General features: G+C 50.8%; 1 protein-coding gene across 8 annotated transcripts in view; it reads right to left on the reverse strand.

The window, feature by feature from the left end:
• Positions 1-2,636: 2,636 nt before the first annotated feature.
• The window catches only part of PRKCE (protein kinase C epsilon), a 515,280-nt gene continuing 491,610 nt past the window's right edge, over positions 2,637-26,306 (reverse strand). For 7 of the 8 annotated variants that reach the window (XM_032353625.1, XM_032353627.1, XM_032353629.1 and 4 more), the window contains one exon: positions 2,637-5,845. In XM_032353625.1, the coding sequence (XP_032209516.1) occupies positions 5,699-5,845 (147 nt within the window). In that variant the 3' untranslated portion in view covers positions 2,637-5,698. Of the gene's footprint in view, positions 5,846-23,566; positions 23,597-26,306 lie in introns of those variants that run through there. The other variant, XM_032353626.1, reaches the window with a different exon arrangement.

A 26,306-nucleotide genomic window follows, 5' to 3' on the forward strand; every position in this document is an offset into this window, starting at 1 on the left:
TGACATACAACACACACAGAGCCCACCAATCATAAGGGTACAGCTCAGTGACCAATCACAAAGTGAACACAGCTGTTCCACAGCTCCCAGCTCAGAAGCCAAAACTTGGCCAGCATCCCAGAAGCCCTTTCTTGTGGCCCTTCCTCGTCACGACGTCCCCTCCCCACTAGGGCAACCACTAACCTGGTTTCTAGCAGCACGGATGATCTGTCTTGGGACTTGACACAAAAGGATTATTTTCCTTTAGTCTGCCTTCCTTTGCTCCAGGCTTCTTGAACTCTCCGTTATGCTGTGAGGTTCATCTGCATTGTTGCCTGTAGCTGTAAAGCATTCAAGACTCTCCAGTGTCCTATTCTGCAAATACCGCGGAATGCATTTCTTATTCTACTGCTGATAGACTGTTCTGTTGAGCCAAGGGTGTTCATGTTTGGCTTTAGTAGACTTTGCATAGCGAAAATTTTTCAAAGTAGTCATACGATTTTACACTCAAACCAGAAACACCACAAGTTCCAACTGTTCCTCGTCCTTAAGAAACTTGATGATGTCTGCCTTCGATGCAGTCCTTCCAGCAGGTGTGAAGTGAGGCTGCAATGATTTAAACTTGCACTGGCCCGATTCCTAGGGAAGTAGAAGACTATTTCTTACGTTGTTTTTTGTTTTTAAATGTGGAGATTTGCCTTTAAATATCTTTGACCATCTATTATCTCAAATATGGCCAACGTCACCTTTCAAACATTCTTCATGCTAGTTAACAAGCCATCATTTTCCTTGAGAAAATATTTTCCTGGGATCCTTCATGCTAGTGACAAAACCTCCAGGTGTTGATGGGAGATAAGAGGGAGCAGAAGAACTTGCAGCAGCCTTCTGGAAAAAACACTCTCCAATCTGCTGTCCATCCCTGGAGGAGATACTCCTGATTGACAAAGCTGTTCCATCCTTAAGTTACCGCTTACAACCAACGTACCCTACATGTAATATCATCACCGAGGCTAAAGTACTCTCAGGTAAGAGATTTCGCAATATGGCGCCTAAGCCTTTTTTCTACACCATCTCTGCCACCGCAAGTGTTATGACAACACATGTTACGTGGCTTGGTCATCTTATCACCTGGGGATCTTTAGGCTGCGGCTATCATAGCACTTGACTCTGTTTAGGTAGAAGAAGATGGAGAAGGGGCAATGTGCCCATTGATTTCATGAGAAATCTGTTGGACGGGCAGGTTCTCAATTCAAGGGCACAGCCACCCAAACAGGCTTCCCCAAATCAGCTCTGGAACCATCTGAGCCCCACCAGGAACCTGTGTTCGCGGCTTCCTGGAACCAGTGCCTGGCTTTCTCTTCTGAAACGTGGCCAGGGGTGGGGAGAGAGGTTCCAAACCAGGGATGCTGACCAGCAATTGACTTTTCTTATAGCTTCCATGGGATTTGTGGAGTATACAGATTTGGGAGGATGAGCTCCCTCATCTCCCAGACTTTAGAGTTCTCTCTTCTGGGCCACTAGGTAAGGGAGATGTAGGCTGGTCAGATTTCATTCAGTGAAATGCTTGGAGAGGTCTTCTGACCCTCCTAGAACAGATCCTTTTATTTCTCCTGACTTTTATTTAAATCAGACAAGCTGGCAAGATGTTTGTGTTTCCTTGGTCACATACCTAGACACTTGCCTGAAACAGCGAGGAAACTGTGCAACTTTCCTGTTGGTTGGGGTAGGTTTGGAGGTCCAAGCTACATCTCCAGGAAGGCAGGAGACATTATTGAGGGGAGACTGAGAGTACCTTCGGGATAACGGCCAACAGTCACTGGCGGGCTTATGAGGAAGCGGTTTTGAGGGCTGAAAGGGTGACAGGTCGGCCATTCCTTCACCTGAGGATGACAAATAATAAAACTGCAATCTTGTCCACAACTCGTACGGAAGACAAAGTTGTGATGAATTGAAATTTGTGGTGTACTCAACAGGGTACTTAAATATTCTTGAAAAATCTGTGCTGGAGAAAGAAGAGGAGACTTGCAGAACTGGCAATGTGACATGAGAACAGAGCCCCAGAGCGAAGGAGGTGGAGAGCCCAGGAGCTGCCATGATGGCCACGAACTTGGGCCGTGCAGTGGAGGCGGGCGCGAGCTAACACTCAGAGCCCCAGTGGTCAGTCGTGTGCTCCAGGCCCAGACTGCAAGGGGCTCCCAGTCTAGGAGGAGTTTCTTGGGACTCCAAAGAGTTCTGAACGGCCAGTCAGAACCTGAGTCCTGACGAAGCTTGCATGGGCATTCGGCTTCAAGGAGATTCAGCGTTTGTTTCTCTAGAAAGACAAGAATGTGGGTGCTGCCTGCTTTGCTTGCCCATCTTCCAAGATTCCCGGGCAGACGGGATGGTTTTGCTCCACGCCCAGACAGCCCAGAGCCACGTCTGATCTACTCAGGCCCCTTCCATCCCTGCGGTGGCAGTCCCAGAAGCTTAGAGGCCAGGCTGGGGTGAGCCAATATGGTCATGTGCATCCTTCAGGCATCTTCCAAGGGCAAGGGCAAAGCTGAAACCACGTCTAGGTTTTGGAATTTGGAATCTCAAGCATACGCAGGGCACAAAGGTTCAATGGTGCCACCCTGCTCCTCACAGAGGAGATAAAAACACATACTGGAGCCCAGAAATACGATTTAACGCCATTGTATTTATTAGGTTCTGAAACAATACACATTCACATCCTTTTGAATACAGTACATTTGGCACAATAATGTTTACAATGAAATAACACTAATGAATGGCAAGAGATTAAAATTACATCCAGAAAAGAAAAAAAAATGTACAAATAAAGCATCACAATACAAAAAAACCCCTAAAATTGAATACATTTTATATTTAGCCAGAATTATTTTGCACATAATTTAAAAAGAGGTAATTTTTTAGCCTTTTTTTTTTTTTAAAGCAAGAATGCATTTTTTTTTTCACCTTTGGAGGAAAAAAAAATGATGTTTTCACTTCACAAAGTCCATAATGAGAGAACACAGGAGAACAGCTATCCTTCATATATTTTTTTGGCTTTTTTTTTTTTTTCCCCACTCAAGAGCTGGATAGATTAGAAAGAAATGTAACCATGTGTCCGCTTCCTAATCCTTGTGAAAACTGAAAGGAAACAGAGAATGCTCAAGGAACACACAAGCTTTTTTTCTATAGACGACATGTGGGATTTGAACCTGCCCGTGTTGAGAACTTGGTCAGCTCCCGCCCCAAGCAGGGGGCGTCCCAGCCAGCCGAGCTCTGGGGCGGAAAGGGGGCGTCTCTGGGGTAGGCACCCCGCGAATGACTGCCTGGAGCTGCCGGGTGGAATGTATTGTTTGACCTTCCAGCAAAAATGCCAGCTGTCCTCTGGGAAGAGCCCCAGCCCTGCTGAGAAGGGAACACCACCGAGGCCTTGGTGTAGGCCACTTGGCATTGCAGTTAGAGCTTGCTTGGCCGTTCCAAGTTCATTGTGGCGAAGGAAGCAGAGGAAAAACAGAGCAGTAGTGATGCAAGAGTATGATGGGCAGTACTGTCATGTCTTCTTAAAAAAATGAGATGATGCCACCATGAAGATGTTTCTGTGCTTGTACTCAACTCCAGACGATAGTCTCTCTCCCCAGTATGTCAAGTTACCGAAGATAAATTAAGTTAATCTGCTGTTCCTCATCACTGCACTGGTACGCCAAACACATAAATTGATAAGAGTATAATATTTGAAATTATCGTAAGAACAGATAATAATTACACCTGAGTTTTTGAAAAAGTAAAAACGAAAGAGAACTCAAGGTCATCGTTAGTAACAAAGGCTATGACGGGCCAGATGCAAAGATGGACACCAACTCCCTAGGGGCTCAAGCTAGTCACCGTCCACGCTTTGAAACCACCATCAAAACCGTTCCTTTCCCTTCCCCTTCTCTATCTGGGCATAATAGAGCATGGGAGCACGATATGCGAGACTTAATATAGCTTAATGTATGTTTACATCTTTTGAAATAAACCAAAATGAAATAAACGACACAAAGGACTCCTCCCCACCCTCAAGAAAGAAACACCTTATCTCTCGGTAACTTGAACCAATATGCTTACAGAATATTGCACCTGGACATTATTATAATTATTCTTTCATAGACTAAAATTTTATAATATGCCTGAACATGCAGCAGTTGAATACCTCTAAATTCAATGAATTAATTCCACAGGCCTTGCAGCAAACACTATATACAAAAATCTCAAATGTACAAAAGGCAAAAAGCTTCATTAGTGCCACTTTGCCACTCACAAGTATACATATTAAGGGGCAGTGGGGAAATCCACGTGCAACAGCTGGAATGGATTCCATTCCCTGCGAAATCAGTTCAGTAAAAGGGATATAACCAAGTGACCGCCGGGAAACGGGTACACAGAGCCACGGAGAACCCTTGGAAATCGAAGAACGTAACACTGTTAGCAATTATCTACAGGAGGTAACATCGCATCCGTGAAATCGGGTCCGTGCGAGTCGCCCCGGCACGGCACACGGGTTCAGTTTGCAAACAAGTCACTCGTTCGTCTCTGGATACCCTCCGCGTGACCCCCGTGTAGCGTCCTTCTGCTGGCCTCAAGAGCAGAGGTTTCATATTTCACTTTACACGTGTAATGTCTAAAGACCACGACACAGTAGTACTACCATTTTCGCAGAGGTGCGCAAAAAAAAAAAAGAACACTCAGTTGCAGGAAATAAATAGTGTGTGTGCTGGGAGCTTAGAACGAAACTGCAAAGAGAGTTTGGGAGTGAGCTTGACTAGAACCTCAGGGGCTGGGCCATGACCGTGGCGGCCTCTGTGCTCAGGCAGAACTGGAAGAATGAGGAGCGCTACCTGTTTCCTTCCCTCTCCATTCCACAAGCCCCCATGCGCCATGAGAGCGGGCATGGCATCAGCCTCGGACCTCGGACGGCTGGTTTCTCATTGTGTATTAGCCCTTTAATAGCTACCTGCGTTAGTACTGGAATTTATAACTTTCAGCCAATTGGACAGCCGATGTGCTAATATGTTTTTCAAATGTTACTTGAGTTCAAAAATCAAATTTCTTTTTCTACAAAGAGGGATTCCTTGCATGAGATACACGGCCTCACAACGTCGGCATGCACCAAAGCTAACACCAAAGCAAGCCAGAATGAGCCATTCCAGAGCAAACCAACCCGGAGAGCCCACCCCTGCATCTGGCCGGCTGTCTCCTTCACAGCATGCCATGAGGGCGCCCACCCCGGGGCCAGAGAAGCACCCGTCTCTCCTGGACGGAGGGGCAGAGGGTGGCAGGCGTGGGGGGGAAGAGGAGCTGAGAGGTGACAGTCGTCGGGACCCTCTGTCCAACAGCAGAGCCAGGGGCTTCTTGTTTGCTCTTCTCTCTGCTCTTTGAAGGGAAAGAACTGAAGTTGTGTCACTGCCGGGAGCCCTCGAGGAGGGGAGACAGGCTTGCTGTGAGACTGAACATGGCCCACCGAACCCACGAGATTCTGCATGACTGATGAGACAAGGACTGGGAGTGCCTTCTTCTCCCCAGGGAGGCGAGGGGGGAGCGCCCTGGGATAAGGGAACGCAATAAATAGAGGGTAGATGAGGGACTGAGGCTCTGGAAAACAGGAGAAGCAGTTCAAGGCCTTCGAGCCTCCAGCATAGGACTCTTCTCGGCACCCCTTCCTGAAGCATCACCAAACTCGCCCTGGAGTGGCTTCTCAGGGCATCAGGTCTTCACCAAAGTAGGAGAAGCCTTTGAATTCCTCCTGGTTGATCTGCTTCACAATGGCTTCGTCCACAAGCGTGAGCACTGGCTCTTCCCGGGTAAAGTCTTGGTCAAAGTTATTGACGTCTCTTTTGGTTTTCTGCGAGAAGAAAAGAGAAAGCACTGACTCCAGGCTGAGCTTCCTCCCCAGGGCCCCCCGCGGGGAGTGGGCATTACACTGACCAGCCTCTTGCCAAAGCGGGCTGCGAGCTCCCGAGAGCAGACCCAGGGCTGCTCTGATGAGGTCACGATGGATGGCCCCAGGACCAGGAGGTGGCAGAGGACTTGGAGAGGAAGAATGAGTCCACGTGAGAGGGAAGAGGGGGTGAGAAGGGATGACGGAAAAGCAGGGAAGTGGGATTCCCACAGACTGTCGTGTAGGGGTAGGGTATGTGTGTCTGGGAGAGGGGGATGCAGAGTTCTCATCTCATACCTCCCCTCCTAGACTCCATCAAGACCTCCATCCCTGTGATCCCAGAAACAGACTCCAATCTCCTTCCCACAGAGTCTGCAGTGGTCTTTCTTCTCTAAAGGTAGACCTTCTTAACCTTGCCAGGTCTGCTCCATAGGACATCCTCTCTCTAAGTAGGAGAATGAATGGGGGTTGGGGAGGTGTGCATCTTCTGGGAAGCCGGCCTCCATCTCTATGTGTACCCACTAAGAGCCTTATTATGCACTCCTGCATTATTTCCACGATTACACTCAATGTGCTGATTTGCAATGAGTTGTGTGTGTGTGTTGTGACCCAGAGCTCCTTAAAGGCAGGGGTCTTGTCTTCTCCAGCCTTGGGTTCCCTACAGGAAGCATCTGCTGAATGAATGAGCTTGGGAAAAAAACCCATCAATGACTCCCCAGCTCAGAAGGACCCGTTCCTGGGGGAGGCTCAAGTTCCCAAAGTAGGGCTTATTGGTCTATGGGGGAGAGGAGGAGGGGAGGGCAGCAATCAAATCCTGGTCTGAGAAAAAAATCTGCAAGTGTAAATCACACTCTCTGCCTCTTGGGACTTCCAGTTGATTTGGGAGCCAATATTCCTGTCTCGAACACCCATTGCAAGAGTTAGAACAACTTCCATGGAGAAGGTGGGACTTGGCTGGGGCTGGAAGAAGGAGTTACAATTGCATCGGCAGAGATGGGCAGAAGTCACCATGGCAGGGAGAGAGATGGGGCAAAGGTGGGGGGTGTGGGGCAGGAACACAGAGGACGGAGAAAGGGCCGATGGGTTCACCAAGCTGCCGGGGGTAGAATCCAGCATGGGGATGGAGGCAAGGAGGGCGAGTCCAACTGCGGGGGTCTTCACCCCCGGCCCCACTTCCCTGGAACACACGGCATGATGCCCAGAAGCTTGAAGGAGCTCCTGCCGTACTCTTCTAGGCACTGACTGACTGCTGTTACCCAGGATTCGTGACTTGGATGATGGAATGGATCTTGTGGAAAGATTAGCATTATTATTTGTAGGAGGAATAATATTAATATAGGCTTTGTTCTGTGGAAACTAGTGACCTGAAAGACGTTAATAAGTAGTCTGTGAAAGAAGGGGCTTTGAGACAAAGCTATTTTTGCACTCGGCTCTTGGAGGTTCGCCACGTACACTGGCTGATTAAAGGTTCTGAGACCTCCTAGGGTCAAGAAACCGGGTTCAGTGCATTTAGGACAGGCTTCTTCAAACTTGACATGAAACCTTTTTTCTTTCCTGAATAGCTTCTCAACATCTCCCTCAGGAGGAGGGCTCTGCAACACAGTTTGGGAAAGGCGGCTTTACAGTTTACGAAGCAAAGCACCTTCCCATTCATTTCCTTATTTGATCCTTGGAGTAGGCAGGTACTGTTATCCTGATTTTACAGATGAACAAAGTGGGGCTTAAAGAGATCTGCTGACTTCACCAGAGTCACCCGACTAGTTAGGGGCAGAGTCAGAGTCAGATCTGGGTCTCTGCGTGATGCTGCGTTCGTGGAGCGTCTAGAGAGCTAGACCCTGCAGACACGGCAAGATGGAGCAAGGATCGAAGCCCACAGGGAGACACTGAGGCCAGGCTGCTGGGCTACAATGGCACCAGAAGGGGTGGCCAGTGGGCAAGCACGGCAGGGGGAGGCTGTAGGTTGGGGTGATAGTGGGTAACTTGGCGGGAGAGCATGTTTGCAGATCACCCCAGGCTGAGATCAGAATCAGGAGAACCGCACCGAGCAGGGAGGAGTGAAGATTTCAGCACCCATCAGTCCTGCTTGGGGTCTTTTCTCTGGGCTTGAGCTGCATAGTTCAGTCGGTCCCAGATACCTTAGAGGGAAGACAGAAGGGAGATACAGAAAACCCAAGGGATGGAAACAGGACCTGCTACTGAAGGATGTGGGTGTTGCCCTTGAGATGGGGAAGCCAAGATGTGGCTCAGTTGCCTCTACCAGGAAGGGCTGGCTCCTGGGCAGGAGGCCGATGGGGTCTCTACCTCCAGTGTGTATACTACAAGCGGAAAGGAAAGGGCGGCCCTGTGAGGACAGGAACTTCGGAGAGGAATACCGAGCCCATCTCCACAGTGACGGGGAGGGTCAGTGCCTGAGTCAAAGGTGTGAAGATACCTCTTCTGAAAGTCCCTGTCCAAGGTGGGATGGATTCACTTGGATTGAGGAAGGGGTTGCCGAGCATGGGCCTGCTGGGCCAGCTAAAATGAGTCTAGAAGGAGGAACAGGGCAGGGAGGAGTGACTTGGGAAGCACTTAGCACCATCCCAGAAGATGACCAAGAGATGTCCTTGATGGGGAGCAGGAGGGATGGAGAGCGGCAGAAGGGGTAGTAGAAGAGAGTGGCAGAGGAGGTGGTGTGAAGACGGGCGAAGAAGAGAGGCAAGGAAGAGGGCAGGAGGAAAACTTCTGTAACATGGCCAAGCGTGGGCCGTGCCTGGGTCTCCCGTAGCGACGGAAGCAGGGAGCCCTCTTTCCCGGCTCCCTCTCACTGGGCACACCCGAGGGGGAGCACGTGTGTACAGAGAAGCTTGGGAAATCTGGAACTACTCTGACCCAGGTCCTCCCTGTGTAGCTACTGCTTGTGCTTCCCCTTTCAGACCTGAGTGGCCATTAGTCATGGAAACTGGTTTCAGTTCCCGAGGTCAGTCAAGCGTGGTGATGGAGCTCGATTCCACAGGCCGTCTGAGCGTCGTCCTTCGCTGACTGTGGACCAGGGACCAGGGGTCAGTCAGCACAGCTAGAGGATCCCAGAGGATCTCTAGCTCCATTTCATGTTAGTCTGGGGAGCCATCTAGTCTGGCTCTGGGCTTTCCAGAGGTCACAGAATCCTCGGTAGCATGTGAGTGACTGTGCCATTCTTCAAGAGCTCTAGAGAAAAATACACTTGCCTCGCTCGCCCCCTTATCCAACCTGGCCCAGGCCCTTCCAGATCCTTAGAAGCATTTTGGGTGCATGTCAGTTACTCATCTCCAATTCAAAAATCCAACACCCCACTTTGTGTAATTCCTATTAACCTTAGACACTGGAGAAGTTTTCTAAAGCAGGCATCTCTGGGAAATACCACCCCCTATTAATAGCCTGGAGACAGCAGGCATAGTATCCACCTATTTGAAAATGATTGGGGATTGTATCTTTACTCACTGATTTTATTCTTTGAAAAGCTGCTTCCTTCTCTCAGCAAGCACAAGACTCAGCTCCAAGGTTCAGATGGGCAAACCCACAGAGACACTCCCTGTTTACCTAGACCCTTGGTCATCCCATACACCTCTCCTAAAATCTCCATGTCAGACTCAGCCCACACTGCGGAATCTAAGAGGTGATGCTGGGACCTCTTCAGACCTTATCTCCTCCACAAAGCCCTCCCCACATCCCTGCCCCCCACTCAGGGGGGCAACATGGAGTAGGAGAGCGCGAGCACTGGCTGACCTCTTATGCTGAGCCTGGCGCTTCCTGATTATATGATACAATGTGAAATCACTCTTTGTGACTTAGTCTTCTCATCTGTAAAATGGAGATAGTAACAGGCACTCCATAGGTTACCTTGAGGACTCAATGGGATGTCAGATGTTAGGTGCCTCAGTATAGACCCCAACATATAATGGGCGCCCAGGAAATGTGCCCTCCAAGTCTGGACAACTGTGTGCCGTGGCACATTGTGTACAGTGTGGCAGTTACCCACATGGTCTGTGTGATCTGCCACTGATGCCACAGGCTTCTTGAACGGACTGAGACTTACATTTCTCTGTAGGCCTCCAAATACCGAGCCAGTGCAGAGCCAGGGTCTGCCTGAACATTCCAGGGCTTTCTCTGGAAACTGAGATTCTTCCAATGGCACTGGGTAGCTCTTGGGAAAAGCCCCAGGGTCTTATAGTCTTATAGTCTTATAGTCCTCTATTTCTAGGACCCTTCAGGGTCTCATCCCCACTTCTGGGCCCTGTTGCCCTCTGAGGTTCTCTGGACTCACCGGCCTCCCTCGACTCTAAGCCTTTGCACAGCTAATCCTCTGCCTGGAACCCCCCCTCTCATTCCTGCCTTCTGCCTGCAGGTCCTCATCACCCAGCTGGGTTTCTCACCTTGCCCATACAGACCTAGACGTCCCTCCTTCAAGCAGCCTTCCTGTCTTTCCATGCCTCTGAGGAGTGCCCCGTCAACTACCCTAACTCATCACAGCATGGAGCGCATGTATCCTCCTCCTTTCGACTCATCTGTGAGCTCTGGGCACGAGAACTGGGTTGAACTCCCATTCCGTCCCCAGCCCACCGCCTGGCCTGGCAAACAGGGATCAACAAATATCTGCTGAAAAAGGAGTGACTGTATTTCTCTGGCTGCTGCTATCCCTACAGCCGGTGAAGTGCTCTGGATTCAGGACCACTGGCAGCCGGGGTCCCGGAGGGGCCTCCCATTGGGCGGAGCGTGGGCAAAGTGGCGAGATGGCTGAACGTGTGACTCAGGAGGGGCCTAGAGCCCAGAGAAACAGGTAGCCTTGGGCCTAGGTTGTGGGGCTTCCTCTGTGAGCTGTTGTCAGATCGGGGGGGCCCTGGGGTTCCCTGATGACTGCAAAGAGACAAACACAAACGGGTTCAACAAGGGTTTGGGAAAATTCCATCAAGACAGATGGGCTAAGGGGAGCTGATGTCACTACCCCTTGTGGCTGCTGTTAGAGGAAAAGGACACTCCCGTTCCCGCTGGCATCCCTTCAGAGATAAGGTCTCAGAGCTGAGAGGCCTGGGGCCAACCATGGGGGCGGGGCACAGCTCTGGTATCTGCAGGGAGGGGAGGGAGGAAACAGTTACGCGAGGCTCCAGATCCTTCTGAGAAACTGCATCTGAGAAGCAGAGTGCAGGGGCCAGGCCCCGCCTTCTAAATCACCAGGGGCTGAGGGCTGGGGGATCGGTGGGCTATGGCAGTGCTCCGCCATCGGCAGGGACGGGGCGGGTGGCCCGAACGCGCACTTCCTGTCTGGCTGGTGCAGTCCCTTCACCGACTGCACTGAAGGCACAAACATGGGCTCTCAGAGGAGCCAGTGAGTCCTGCTTCTGTCTTCATCTGATTACGAGGAGATCAACAGATGACTTTGTTCTCAAGCACAGAGCAAACTCCCTAATCTCACAAGCTGGAGCGTGGAGCCGGCTTTCGTGTGGCCACTCTGCAAGTCCCTGCCCAGCTCTTTACCTCTGCCTGGCAGGACAAGAGCAGAGGTAGGGGTCCCCGTGATACCCGCACACGGCCAGTAGGGGGAGGGCGGGGGAGGGGCAGGCTATGGCCACCCCGTCTCCAAAAGGCCAGCTTTTTTGGGTCCAGGTCCCATATCAGGTCCCAGCTCCCTCTGACAGCAGCCCCACCCAATCTCACCGGCTCCCGGCTCCTATGGCACTTCCTGGGCCATGCATGTCGCCTCTTTGAATAGGTCCTGTGTGTCCTTGTCTCCTCTCTGATCCCTGCCCAGTGGGGGATATGGCAGACCGTAGTATCCCTTGGCTTGAAGGAATTTCATTCATGCTTAACAGTCAAACCCCAAATTCCTCCTAGCTTTGAAATGTCAATAGTCTTGTCTAAGCTCCACTTCACTCTTTGAAGTACTTGAAAAGGAAAAGCGAGTACTTGAATAATTAGAATGCTTGCTCACTATCAATGAACTGAATCTGCACACACACATATATATTCATGGTACCATACATTCAAAATAGCAGATGATGCGTGTCCACGTTTATACATACATGCTTACACGTGAAGGTAAATGAAATACAGAACGTGTAAGTGCATAATCTCTTGCCTGGCAAAAATGAGGGCTGGAACAGAATTTCAAGTTAACAATCATTTACCTAGAAATTTCTGCAAACATATCCTCCATCCCTTTCTCCCCCTCTTAATTTTGTCAACCAAGCACTGGTCAGACTTCTGAACCTTATTTATAGAAATCAGCGTAAGATGTACTGAGTTCATCTCCCATTGGGTTGCCCACGGACCTTCTCCAGCACCTACCCTGCTTTGAGCCCTCCGTGGTTCCCTGCCATTTTAAAATCCATCTCCTCCTTAGCATGTGGTGGCCATAGCTGACCTCTCGATTCCGGACTCTGGTTTGAACTATGCTACGTGCTGTGGCATGACCTTCCACTTGGTGGGAACACTCACGTTAAACTGGTGTCTAAGATAGTACTGCTGTCTTACCATTTCTCATGCAGCTGTGATGAATCATGGATGCTCTTTGTGTTCTCAATCCAACGTAACCCCGTTATGCTTGAGTGGTGTCTCCCCAAAAGATACGTTCAATTCCTCAGAATGTGACCTTATTTGGACATAAGGTCTGTGCAGATGTCATCAAACTGAAGTCATGAGGGTGGGCCCTGACCCAATGCACCTGGTCTCCTTTTGCGAAGGGGAAGTTTGACTACAGAGACCAACGTGCACAGAGGGAAGCCCAGTGCAGAGCCACAGGGGATTGCCAGCTGAAAAACAGAGAAGCTGCCACGAGCCCAGGAACGTCTGGATCCATCAGAAGCTGACAGGGGCGAGGAAGCCCCGCCCCTGCCCCCCGCAACTGCCATCCCCTTGGTTGTGGGGGAAGCATGGCCCTGCTGATAGCTAGATTAAAGACTTCTCTCCAGGACTGTGACACAACAGTTTTCTGTTCTAAGGCACCAGTTGGTGGTACTTTGCCAAGACAGCCCTAGGAAACGGACACAAACGCCAATCTTCTGAAACGGACTTTTTGAATCCACATGTGACCCTTTGCACTGCGCTTTGATTTCTTCTTATTTTGGTACTTACTTCCGGCTTGTCGAGAAACCCCCAGAAATAACGATTCTGTAATTTACTTTTCTGATCTCAGTCTGTGACCAAAACAGGAGGGATGATGACTATACTTCGCTTGCCGAGAGTTCTAGGACACCCTGTAAGTCATGCTCATGTAAACTCTAAAGTACTGTGGGAATAGAACTCTAATTCTATCATCCATCTTCTCTGCTCTGTCCTTCGGCTCTGTGTCATCCCAAAACATGACAGGCACGCCTCCCGTTACTCCATTAAGACGCGTATGATAATGCCGTGTGAGGCAGGCTAAGGCTCGATGCCCTCTGACCTCCGCCCTCTCGCAAAGCTGACAGGTCCACCAGCACACTTGGGCAGTCGGGAGGTGGTGGCATTGCTGGTTAAATCCACTATGAACTGACCAGCCATGGTCACTTTTTCTATCTGGTTCAGGAGGCTGGTATTAGAGACTTCCAGTTGCTTCGCTGGAACAAGGACACACAACGTCTGCCTCATTTCTCTGGTCCACTGGTCTAGAAATGAAGTTAATTGGCTCCAAGTGATTACTGTTTGCCCCTTAAGTGTCCACAAGCTATCTTCTTAGAGAAGCTTCTAGATCCTGCTCTTAAGAGCAACTAACTCCAAGTATCCCCAATCCACATGTTCTGTATTTTTGCATACAGGGGGGCTGTTTGCCCGTCTCCCATCATTTGGTATCACTCTTCTGTTCCATCAAATCCAAATTACCAAGCACAGCGGATTTTTCAGTAACAGGACAGTTAATTTCCCTGGGCCTAGAGCAGGAGCTGCATGCTGGATTGCCTGGAGCTCTGCAGAACAGTGATGCCCCGCCCTGAGTCACAGACTCAATGCCTTTGCTCGGGATCTGCCCCAGCCACGGGCACGCCCTCACCCCCCTGGGGCGCTTAACTCACCTCCCTTGGATTTCAGTTCACTCTTAGTGATTTTTGCCCTAATCCTTGTACTTATAAGAGATTTCCCTTTGGGGAAAAGTGAGAGACAAAGTAACAGCCTTGCTTTTTGTCACTGGTGAACAGGGTGTTCTCCATCCTGACTATGCATCAAAAAAAGCCAAAAAAACAAAGTGCAACTGACAAAGGAGACCTCTTGCACTGCTGGTGGGAATGCACACAGGAGCAGCCACTGTGGAGGACAGATGTAGGCTCCTCAAGAAGTTAAAAAGAGAGCTACCCTATGATCCAGCCGTCGCACTGCTAGGCATTTGCCCAAAGAAGACAAACACGCTAATTCTAAGGGATACATGCCCTCCCCCACCACCCCAATGTTTACAGTAGCATTCTCTACTGAGATCCATGATGTGGAAGCGGCACAAGCAGCCATCGACTGGTGAATGGACAAAGAAGGGGTGGTGTACGCACGTGAGGGCATGTCTGGACCTAAGAAAGAATGCCACCTCGCCATCTGCAACAACGTGGATGGAGCTAGAGAGTATGATGCTCTGCGAGATAAGTCAGTCAGAGAAAGACAAAAACCATATGATTTCACTCATATGTGGAATTTCAGAAACAAAACAAACCAAGGACAGAGAGAGAGAGAGAAACCAAGAAGCAGACACAGGGATAGAGAACAAACTGATGATTAGCAGAGGGGAGGTGGGTGGGGGGAGGGGAAAGGGGATGGGGATTAAGGAGTGGAGCCCCTGGTGATTAAAATAAAAACAGGGGCACCTGGGTGGCTCAGTGGGTAAAACCTCTGCCTTCGGCTCAGGTCATGGTCTCAGGGTCCTGGGATCGAGCCCTGCATCGGGCTCTCTGCTCAGCAGGGAGCCTGCTTCCCCCTCTCTCTTGGCCTGCCTCTCTGCCTACTTGTGATCTCTCTTTGTCTCTCTCTCTCTGTTAAATAAATAAAATATTTAAAAAAACAAAAACAAAACAAAACAAAAAAAACGTAAAAAACAAAAATAAAAAAACCCCAAAGGGCCACCACATGGACACTTGGGCCTTGCCCTGCACCTCATAAATTGGACCCTCCAGGGGTGATCCTCTGTATTTTTTTTTTTTCAAGCTTTGTAAAATACGAATCCTTCGTAAAAAATACAAAGACAAAATACAAATCCTCTGTGTTTTTTTTTTTTTTTTAAAGCTTCATAAGTGATTCTGACACGCAGCCTGGTTGAGCCCCTCTGTGTAAAGGACCCGTGGACCCCTTTCCTTGCCTCTTTTCCTTAGCAGTTTCAGGAATAAGACTAGGGTTTCTAGGTCTTCTGAATGTCCAAGAAATGCTCCAGATACATTTTCATGTGAGATCTCCTAATTTTTAGATGATGCCAACTAATTCAACTAAAAAAAAATATGGTTGCCTGGGTGAAGGGGTCACACAGTCTCTAGCTTTTGACTTTTACTCTAGTAAAGTTACTTCCATCTTTTAGGGGAAAAGAAAATGAAGACCCATTTGCTTTTTAAGCACAAATGATTCACTTCACGACACTTAAAAATGGGGAATCACTTGGTTCTTGGCTGTTCACTGGTCCAGATGAGAGGGTCATAGCAGCATGGTGTCTTGGCTGTGGGCCTGCAGGGCTGAGGAGCCACCCAAGCTGCAGGCAGTGGCCTCAAATGCCTCCTTCCCAAAATCTGGGCGACTGCCTTTTGTCTAAACCACTTCTGAGGAAAGCTCCTTAACGCCTAAGGCAGTCTCTATACATATATTTTTTAAAAAAGGACCAAGTCCCTCTGAGAACCAGGCATTCCAAATGAGCCACCACAACTGAGTTCTGTCAAATCAGCTGCTGAAATTCAACCATTTCCACTCTTGTCCTCTCATGATTGTCTGCTAGACTGTAAAAGATACACACTTTTACAAACTCCATTTGAAGAGCTACTTTGGAAATACTTGCCAGCTAACACCAGCCTCCTCCCTCACACCCAGCAAATACTTTGGTGAGCCAAGGAGCTCAGCCAGTTACAATCTGTTTATGAATCCGAGGGTCTACAAGGGGCTAAAGACCTGGCCCTCTGCAGGTCCTTACAGGGAAGGGCAGGTATCCCTGATAGAAAGAAGCTGTTACCAAACTCTGTACACTCGCTACAGTGCTTTTTAAACAAAACTTCACAGCAACCATCTGAAAGCTGGGTTCATCTGGAAGGCAGTGCCATCTAGAAACCCACAGAACGTGGAAAGGAAAACCTAAGACACAACTCCCCGGCATCCTCTGCTTACCCCGGTCAAGTGGGGGAACTAGCCAAGGTGATTTTCAAAGTTGCCCTACCTCTAAATTCTACAGCTCAATTATTTTAAGTGAAGTATTTTTTTTTTAAAAGATTTATTTATTTATTTATTTGACAGAGAGAGAGAGAGAGAAGGAGAGGGAGAGGGAGAGAGAGAGAGAGAGAGAGAGATCACAAGTAGGCAGAGGCAGGCAGAGAGAGAGAGAGAGGAAAGCAGGCTTCCTGATTCCAAGGACCCTGGGATCATGACCTGAGCTGAAGGCAGAGGCTTAATCCAGTGAGCCACCCAGGCACCCCTAAGTGAACTATTTCAAGGCAAGCCTCTTAACTTGGGTTCTTACTCCTAAAGCAGGAGTAGGGAGTTTCTTCGGAACGGCCATATAGTAAATATGCAGGTGTTGCAGGCCCTCGAGTCCCTGTGACAAGCAGTCCACTCTAGCACGGAAGCCCACAGCAGCCAGAGACAAGCTACAACCACACCGTACACTGTGGTCCAGGAACACTTTATGTACGCACACTGACATTTGAGCTTCATCTGATGTTCGAGTGTCATGAAACGTTCTTCTTCAACCAGAGGAAGAACAATGTAAAATCCATTCTTACTAGTGCAAGGGCTAGCTCGGGTCATGGTCTCAGGGTCCTGGGATCGAGCCCCGCATCGGGTTCTCTGCTCAGTGGGGAGCCTGCTTCTTCCTCTCTCTCTGCCTGCCTCTCTGCCTACTTGGATCTCAGTCTGTCAAATAAATAAATAAAATCTTTAAAAAAAAAAAAAAAAAAAAAAAGAAGAGGCAGTGGGCGGGATTTAGCCTGTGGGCTAGTTTGCCAAGCCCTGCAGCAGGGAATGGACTTCCTGGCCTCCGTGAACCTCATAAAATACAGTACAGGCTGTTGTGCGGATGGAAACATTTTCCCGGAGAGAATTTACTGTTTCAGATTTTTGAAGGGCTGGGATTCTTGATTGCTAAGACGCACAGATTTCAAAGTTTCCCCTTGTACAAAGCCTGGATCTCTCCAAGGCATGATAACTCTGGGGGAATCCACATAGAGGAGAAAGCCCTGGGAAACAGTCTCAGGACCTGAAATGTCCCCTGTGGCTAAAGTCCCTCGGACCATTGACTAAAGTCCCTCGGACCATGCGGTCCCCAGCATGAAATGTCCCCACTAGCATATTCAGTGCCCAGCAGGAAGGCTGAAGCGACCCTATGAAAACGACTGGGAGAAGTCCCCTGGACTCAAACTATGTATCTGAGGCTCTTTCCAGAGGGTTCTTTTAAGACCAGGCGAAGCTTTCCGTATCGAAGCTTTAACTCCACAGATAGCATTTCTTCATTCCCTTTAGGGAAGGAGGCATTTCTGTGCAGCCCCGAAGTGTGGATACTTCTACCTGCTAAAACCCTTCCAGCCCGCCACCCTCCCGGGCCTGCCGAGGTCCAGACATAGGCACACCTTTGACTGTGACTATTTGACTTGAAAATCTGGTCACAAATACATAATGCATACATTTGGCCAAGAGTCACGTGGTTCGCAGTAGGTCCTCATCGTTGGGGAGCCTGATGACATTCAGCGTGGAGTTCATAAATGGCCTGGAGGTGCCTCTAAGTGAACCCTGGTTCCTGGGGGAGGCAGGCATCATCCTCTACCACTAGCGGTGCCTGGCTCAGGACTGAACGTGCCAGTTTCAGGTTAATTACAAGGATCCTGCTCAGTCCTCAGAGGAGGGCAAGGCACAGGAGCTTCACTCAGAAGGTGAGCCCGCCACCCTCTCAGATCAGAAATCAGAGTAAAGGAGGGTCCATTTCCCCCTCAGAGGATGCAAAGGACTTCGGAAACCATTCCTGAGGCCACAGGGAGTCTGTGCTGCTACTATAGAGAGGGTCAGATGCTGCTATATAGGGAAGGAAATACCCCTTCCTGGGGAGCTGTCCTTGACAGAGGCTGCTCCCCCTCTTCCATCTGGGCTGCTCTGTGCCTCCTTTCCAGGGCTCCTCAGAACTAGGGTTAACGAACAATGCACTGGCATCTGTCTTGTATTCCTAGCATTGGCACAGTGCTGGCACACTTATTTCTGCATGTGGAAATGTCATAAAGCTCCCGGATGGAGGCTTTCCGGGTCCTGGGTCCTGCACTAAGTGCTTCACCCACCTGATTTGTTCCTGCTCACCCCCACCCTACGGGGAGGTGGGTGCTGCCATGGCCCCCATTAGGGAGATCATGCAACAGCCTCCCCAAGGTGCAGCCAGAACGGAATTCAGGTGTTCTGGCCTCGAGGCCCATGTCCTTACGTGTACTGTCCTGCCTCCTGCTGAGAGGCCTCATTGTGTTCGTGGGTGCAAAGGGCTACAGCTTGGAGTCCAGGGGCTTCCATCAATAGTCTTGTTGCTGTGTTACAAACAAGCAAGCAACCACCTGTATTCTTCCCTGTGTCCCTCACAGTCCATGAAACCACCATCCCATCCTTCTCACAGGGGCCACTTCTTAGACATTAGAGGTGACGAGCAGCAGAGCCCTTCAAAATGCTTTATTATGCTCAACAGTAAGAAATACATTTTGTATATAACCTAGTACACCTCCCCTCATCCCACCAGCCCCAGAGAAGGTTCTGCAAGCTCTACTTGACCTGCATCGCAGACTGTGCTCTGGCCTGATCTTCTCTTTGTTCTGTTCTACCTGACCTGAGCCCACCCCACCCGACCCTACCCTATTCTTCGTTAATTTTTTATTAACTCATTAAATAGATTTTTACAACCCACTGCCGGGGAGACCCTGAAGTAGGGTCCCGGGGTACCCAGGAGGGGTGTAAGGGACTGACAATGTGTAGAAAACCCAGCGCGGATATCCAGGAATAAACAGCCTTGGGAGGAAGGAGACCGCGCCCTGCGTGCCGCAGCTCGCCCGAGGCCTGAGCACCCGAGCTGGGCTCTGCAGCGAGCCGGCCCCACGCGGCAGGACATGCAGCAGCAGGGCCCGTGCCTCTGGCAGAAAGTGGGCAGGCCCACGGCAGCAAAGCTGGCCCCACTCTGCCTCTTTTGCACATAACATCTATTTCTCAAAAAAGCCGGGTCCTTGTTGACAGCTGTTAAACACCTTTTTGGTGCCCCAGGAAGTTTTTCTACCTGGTCCTGGCACCAGCCCTCTTCCTCCACTCACCAATCCCATCCTTCCCCTCATATTTATGAAAACATTCTAGATAGAAATCAGTTCTCTTGGCGGTGATTTATTATTGCTCTGCCTGCTGGCTTTGGTAAACACTAATGTATGCCTCTCAAGTCAGGATGAGGTCAGCCACCTCTCTCACTGCTCAACAATGTCAGGTTTCCCAATGCAGGACCCTAGCACCCCACGTTCCCAGGCATGAACTGGAATAGCTCTTGGGCCGTAAAAGGTGAGAAGAGAATTTGGAGATGGAGCTAACAGAGAAATATTCTCTGGGAAAACACTGTAGATGGACAGAACTCATTCACTCACCCACCCCATGCATAGGCATCAGGCCCCTCCCACGTGCCAGCAGTAATGCTGAGGATACAGCTACGCACAAAACAGATAAAAATCCCTCCCCTAACAAATTAACCGGAGCTGGCTAATTGTCCGTGTTGAGTGACGGACACATAGGGATTCTGTCTACTGCTGTGTGGGTCTGAAATTTTCCAAGGTAAAAAGTTAAAGATATAATTCTCAAATCTCAAATGCATGATGTAGAGTGAAAGAAGCCAGGCACAAAAAAGCCCCTACTGCAAGACTCCGTGTGTATATATAAAAGTCTAGAAAAGGCTAATCTACTCTCTGGTGAGAGAAAGCAGATCAGGGACTGCCTGGGGCAAAGGGCACCTTGGAACTGTTTGGGGCGGTGATGTACTATATAGTCACTTTGCTGGCAGTAACACGGGCACACCCAGTTGTGAAAAGGCATCAAAATGTACGCTTTAAATGGGCAGGTGTTAGTCTATGTAACTTTTATTACAATAAAAAGTTGATTTCAAAGAACCTCCAATCCCTGTCCTCATGGGCTAGAAGACATTTTAGGGATTACTTGAGTCCCTTACGTTACCCGAAGGGAGCAGAGAACTTCAGTGACTTGCTCCGCATCTCACAGATACAGGACACGGGGTTGTTATGTATCCATAACCAGTACCCAGGCCTGTCCAGTGTTTTCCCCCTGGCTCAGTGCCTACGGTACATGGTGGGGGCTCAATTCTGGAAGCTCACATTTCGAGGGGACTGTATTCTGAATCATTTACTGGAACAGCCACATCCCCTGTGCCTGGGTACCTGCAGCCCGAATCTGCCCTGACTCCCCAGGAGGACCAAGAGTCCTGTGGTTTCTGAACACCAGCTGAGATGCCAGGAGGAGTGGGGGAGTCTGGCCAAAGCCCCAAGTCAAGGTCTGCTTTGTTTCCCGAGTCATCACAGATGATAAGGCCCAGCCCAGGCTTATCTTCCCATCTCTCTAGCTCAGGCAAGTATTGTATCTCACTGCCCTGGCCATTCTTGACCTTCTTCCACACCTAGCAGGGCTCACACACCTGAAATATCCACTGACTTTCAAGCTCCAAGCTCTAAGAAATCCCTTCCAAGGGTGGAGTAGGTCCCAGAAAGAAGAAGCCAGAATCACACAGAGGGTTGGAGCGCTGAAGGCCTCCTTGCTCTGAAATCGGAACCATAATGATGTGCCATGTGCCCAACGTGTGTTTGTCAAACCCCGGAATTCTAGAGTAACGTCTGAGTGTCAGGTTTAGGCCCAATCCAATTCTGTTACCATCTGCTGCCCTGGCACAAACAGTGGGGAGTAAATAGGGTGCCGAGGGTTTCCAAGAACTGCGGGCAGAGCTGGGTTTCCAAGACCTTTTCTCCATGACAGCCAGCGGGGCCCCTGGGGACTCAAGGTCCTGGACTTGGAGGCTGGTGTGGGTGGGGCTCACTGTCAGGGTGCATGGTTTCCCTTGGTGCCTGTACCCTTCAAAGAGCAAATGCTGGCTGGAGGCCTGGAGGCCTGAGCCCCTCTACGGGAAAGGTCTGAGGTTCCCTCTGTTTTTACTTCGAGGCCCAGTATCCAGCCTCTGACCACTGGCCCTCCACTCTGGGCTGCCAGACTCTCCCCGTGACTCTCCTTTGCAAGAGAGGTAGGAGGGCACTGTCTTCTATGATACCACAGGGGGGAAGTGGCTCCCGTGGCCCACAGAGACCCTGCCTGTTGGCCCATCTGCAGAGGCCTCTCTTCTGCACCCTGTCTCTCCTCCCTGTGCTCTAACCTCAAGAGGCAAACCCTGCAACTCCCTCCCCAAGTCAAGTTCTGGATTTGACACCACGCTGGTCTTCCCCCAAGGACCTCATGTTAGAGGCTCCTCCTGGGGCCCGAACTCATCAAGATAGTAACATTAAGGTGATGGTAGGGGATTCTTTTTCTTCCTGTGTCAACCAACCTTCCCCTCTATGCCTTCACAAAAAGCACAAAGTACACACTTGCTGGATTCCTGCTGAGAACTGCCTGCCCTTCCATCCCTTCCCCCTCCAAGCCACTTCTCCGGTGGTAGCTGTCTCTCCCTAACGCTTTCTGGCTTTCTCTGCCAAGATGCAGCTCCTCTGAGAACCTGCTGGCCTTTGGTCAGACACAGCCCTGTAGGTCCCAGGCTTCCTGGTAGATTGTGTGTTACCTCCAGTACTAGTGGAGTGGGGAGGAGATTTAATTCAATATACACTGGTGTGATGAACCCACGAAGGCAAATCCCAACCTAACGGCGGTGAAGGCATAAATGAAAACTTCGGACCTTATGGAAATGCCCAGCACAGGGCTTGAATTCCTCCCCTGGCATGATTGGTGTGGGTACCAAAGTGATGTGCGGGTTGAGTCATAGGAATGCTCCCGCAGACACAATTCTCAGACCAAGAGATCCCTTGTGCAGAGTCAAAGACTCTCTGCTGAGGCTGTAAATCTTAGAAGTCCTTGGGAACCTGCTGTGCTCAAGGAGCCATGGCCACGGGGACTTGGACGGCCAGCGCTTTAGGGCTGGGTGTCATGGCTGTGCTTGGCAACAGCCCCTCTGAGAAAGGAGGTATGGGGAGTAGAGGTGCTGGCCAGCTCACACAGTAAAAGGGGGCCAGACCTTGGAGGGAAACTTGGGGTTTCCCAAAGGGCACAGAATGAGTCTCTGCCTTGCTGTATCTCTTGGCTCCCTATGCCCCCCACCCTGGCTTCCCAGACCGGGACGGGGCCAGAATTAAACCCCAGAAGGCTCTCTGCCAGGCCTTATGTGCCCTTCTGCCCTGTGATGGCAACTTCCCTTCACATGGGCCCCTGGCCTCTCCGGGCACCGTGCCAGGTCCAGATCCAGCCCCCTCGGCTGAGACCCCCAGAGTCTCCGGAACCACCAGGGTCAGCACCGTCCCGACGCTCGCTACATCCCAAGGACGGTGGTCCTCACTTCACACAATTTGCTTTGCACTCTTCCTCGCTCTTCAGCACGGTTGACATTGCTATCTCCACGCTCTGGATCAGCGGCCTGAAGCCCAGGATCCTCTCTCAGGATCCTGGCCTCCGCACACCCTGCGGCCTCCTGCCATCCTGAGCTCTTGGGTCCTCACCTCGGGACGAGTGGGAGAAGGAGGGGCTTTACCAGGTTGGGGGCTGTGGTGAATGGAGAGAGGCACGAAACTCCTAGCGATCCACAGCTTTGTCTAATCCCGTGAATAATTTTGAGAGGCTATTTTTAATCCCCACGTTATGGATAAGGAGGTGGCACTCGAGGAGGCCAGGGGTCTGCGGTGGGGGAGTGAATTCCCAGGCACCCACGGTTATCCTGTGACAGCACTTTTATTCTGCCCCAAGTCTCTCTGCGCTCAGAGCCAGTCTGGTGTCCTGTGCCATGTCACTACCTGGGCCAACGGCCAGAAACGGGTTCCTGGACATTTCCCATGCCCTCCAGGCCCGGCAGTGTCCTGGATCTTCGTGGGAGCTCGCAGCCTGTTGGAGGCTCAGGGCTCTTACTCGGGCATGGATATAGGCCAGGTGGGCTGTCCTAACTGACGGCTATAGGAACTGGCCGGGCCCCGTCCCTGCCCTGCCAGGTTGGGGAGGAGGACTGGCTCTAGCAGTCACCCAGAGCTTGGTCTTCGTGGTACCTGCTCTCAGATGGTCCTTCGGGCCAGGGGACTAGCTTTAGGCGAAGGGTTTGCCTGCTCAGTGGGGCTCCTCCCTCAGGCTGCAAAGTTGGTGAGGTTGTGAGGGTCTCGAGCCCACTTCCCAGTTTTCTCTCAGCACAGCCCGCTCATGCAGGAGCATGCAGGAAGGGCCTCCCTTGAGGGTCCCGCCATGCAGTGTAGATGGCTGGATGGAAACGGATCATGAGGTTGGAAAGGCCTCCATGTCACCGGGCCTGAGGGCTCACCTACCTGGACAGACTCCCCATTCTGGAGGCCTTACCTTAAAGAGGGGCATTCACACTGAAGCAAACTTGAAAAGAGAGAACACGTACACAAAGAGACGTTTACTTGGCCGGCATTTCCCTCATTGCCCTTGGCTTTCACTGAGGAGAGCTGTAGGTTTCTGGGGGAGGCAGAGCTCTCCCACCTCTGAGGGCATCCCCCAATTCCAGTGCCAGAGCCCTGGGAACCATTATCTCAGAGCCTAATGCTTTTTGAGCAAAGGAGGAACACACAGGAGAGAAGCAGGAAGCGGCAAAATACTTCCAAGGCCTGCACAGCCAGATGCTGCTGTCCCACAGCACCAAACACATCGCTTCTGCCTGCTATGGTCCCTGGAGAAGGCGAGCCCACCAGTGACGCAAAAGCGGACTGTGCTACGTTTACTGGCTCCTGGATGATGCTGCCCACTTGGAACGAAATCCCCAGTGGGATGGGCAAATGGATTCTACGCTTGGAGATTTTCTCCAGCATCACGGGTCGGGGTTCCACCTCACTGGCTTCTCCAGTCCCCCACCCGCCCACTGCTGAGGGTCCTGCCGCCCGCCCTGTGAGCCCCTGCTCTGAAGCAGGCCCCCTCCAGAGATGGATGTGTGTATGCAATGGCACAGAGTCTTCGGTCTGGCGTCGATGGCACATCACTTGTGAGAAGTCTGAATCCGTGGGAGGGGAGGGGGCTGGCAGGAGGAAGAGAAAAAGAAAAGGGAGGGAGGGAGAGTATACAAGAATGCTGCCAGGATGAATGACAGGAAATCCCCACACTGAAGCAGGGGCCACTGCAAAATGTCCCAGCGTAGGGGTGAGTGCAAAGGGGTGTAAACCCGAATGATGGCAGGCAACCCCGTGGGACTAATGGCAGCTGGTAAATCAGGCCAGGGGTTAGCCAGGGAGGCTCAGGCGCCGGGGAGCAGAAATCTCAGCCTAGAAAACATCTCAAGAAGGCAAAGGCCTGGAGGGGACAGCAGCCACTCACGGTATGCCAGGGAACTGGGCCAGAGGCCAGAGGCCAACTACAAATCTGGACAATCTCGGTGAGATCTTCGGAGGGGCGAGGCTTCCTACAGAGAGGATGGAAACCAGGCCCAGAGACTTGCCTTATCCTCAGCCCCTGTGGGGGTGATCGAGGCACCCAAGGCTTCAGCTGAGCCGGCCTGGGTGGTGTGCAGGGGGGCTTAGCTTGTCCACTGTGGGCTCCACTGTCGAGGAACCCCAACCATGCCACGGGAGTGGGAAGAGTCAGGGGCTCTAGAAAATACAGCACTGTGTCTTGGCTCTTCTTAAGCCCGGACTGGATGACACGATTTCACCCAGCCTCACCTCCAGCACCTCCCACCAGACAAAACCAATTCCCTCCTGAATCAGACAGGCAGAACCTGGCCCAACGTTCTTAGGTTCAGAATGTCCAGCTAGTTCTGCAGGGTAGTCTCTACCCAGCTGCTTTCTGGGGGTGGTGGCATTTTACTGTGATGTCAACAGGATATGGGGAGGAAGCAAACGGAGCTAGCCCAGATCAAAGGAACCCCAGAGATCCCTCAGGGTCCCAGGTCTTTGACTGGATGCCCTGGGGGATTCTGGCAATGATGAGACTGGGGGGCTGGGGTCCTGTGTATCGGTTCCATTGCCTTCTACAGCGTACACACACTGTCTTCCTGAGGCCACCACCAAATCACGAGGCTGGTGATGTTGCTCACGTACTTGTCCTCTCCTTTCTCAAGGAGCCTGTCCCTAAGATTTAAGAAGCCCACCCTCTCCCTGGAGGCCTGTGCAACCCACTATCCTGTTCACATCTTCCCAATGTCAAGCTCCAAATCTGCTTTCCTTTCTCTCTCTCTCAAAACCTTTCCTTCCCAGCTCTTCTCAATAGGCATCTGATGTGCCCTGAAGCTATGGGACACCTTCAGCCTTAGGATAGCCTGTCTTGTGATGGAACCCTTGCCCTATAAACAGCGGACAACTTCTGCGGGACATAGTTCAGACCCCCATGTCTCCCCAGTCACCTCTCAATGGGGGCGGGGCATCTGTTCTGCCTGTGGTCCCTGGCCCTGCAGACAAAGCATAGCCTTCCCCACTGCTGGTGTCCGAGCCACTGGCTACTTGTACCCCCAGGGTTAATCCTGACTTAGTAGGAGGTGGGTGGTGGTTTAAAAACTGTGTGCGAGTTCCACCTGGGTCTCGCGAGGCTCTCAGTATGTTTGTCACTGTGGTGGGCCTTAATTTGGCTTAAAATTCGTTTTTGCTGTATACAAGCCCATGGAGGACTTAGGGTAGTGCCCTCAACATTCTTCAGAAAAGAGCTTTCAACTTAGGGACAGACTCAGGACACCTTTCCAGCCTGCTCAGAGAGAAATCTCTCGGATAAAAATGTGGTCAGATAGTTAAATAACTTGAACACATCTTTAAAGATCTGTAGCTGAGAACTCTATAAAGATCAACAGTGTTCAGCTCCAAACGTGACCAGAAACATCTCTTGTGCAACGTAATAAGTTCCCTTTCTTCTCCTTCTTTCAGATGTTCTAACTCTCTCTTCCAAACAGAATTCGAACCAGCCAGACAAATGCCCTTCTCTTGACCCCCCACAGCATAGGATAATTCTGGGGGTCTGTGGGGTCCAGTAGGAACATGCACAGAAGGTGATGTGAGAAGGCAGGATGAAGTCAGTCTTGGGGACCACGGACTCAGCTGGACATTGTTGGGAGCTCCTGGACGGCCCGTCCTTACACTTTGCCACCCTCCCTGGGGAT

The sequence above is a fragment of the Mustela erminea genome, chromosome 7 (assembly GCF_009829155.1).
Source record: "Mustela erminea isolate mMusErm1 chromosome 7, mMusErm1.Pri, whole genome shotgun sequence".
NCBI lineage: Eukaryota > Metazoa > Chordata > Mammalia > Carnivora > Mustelidae > Mustela > Mustela erminea.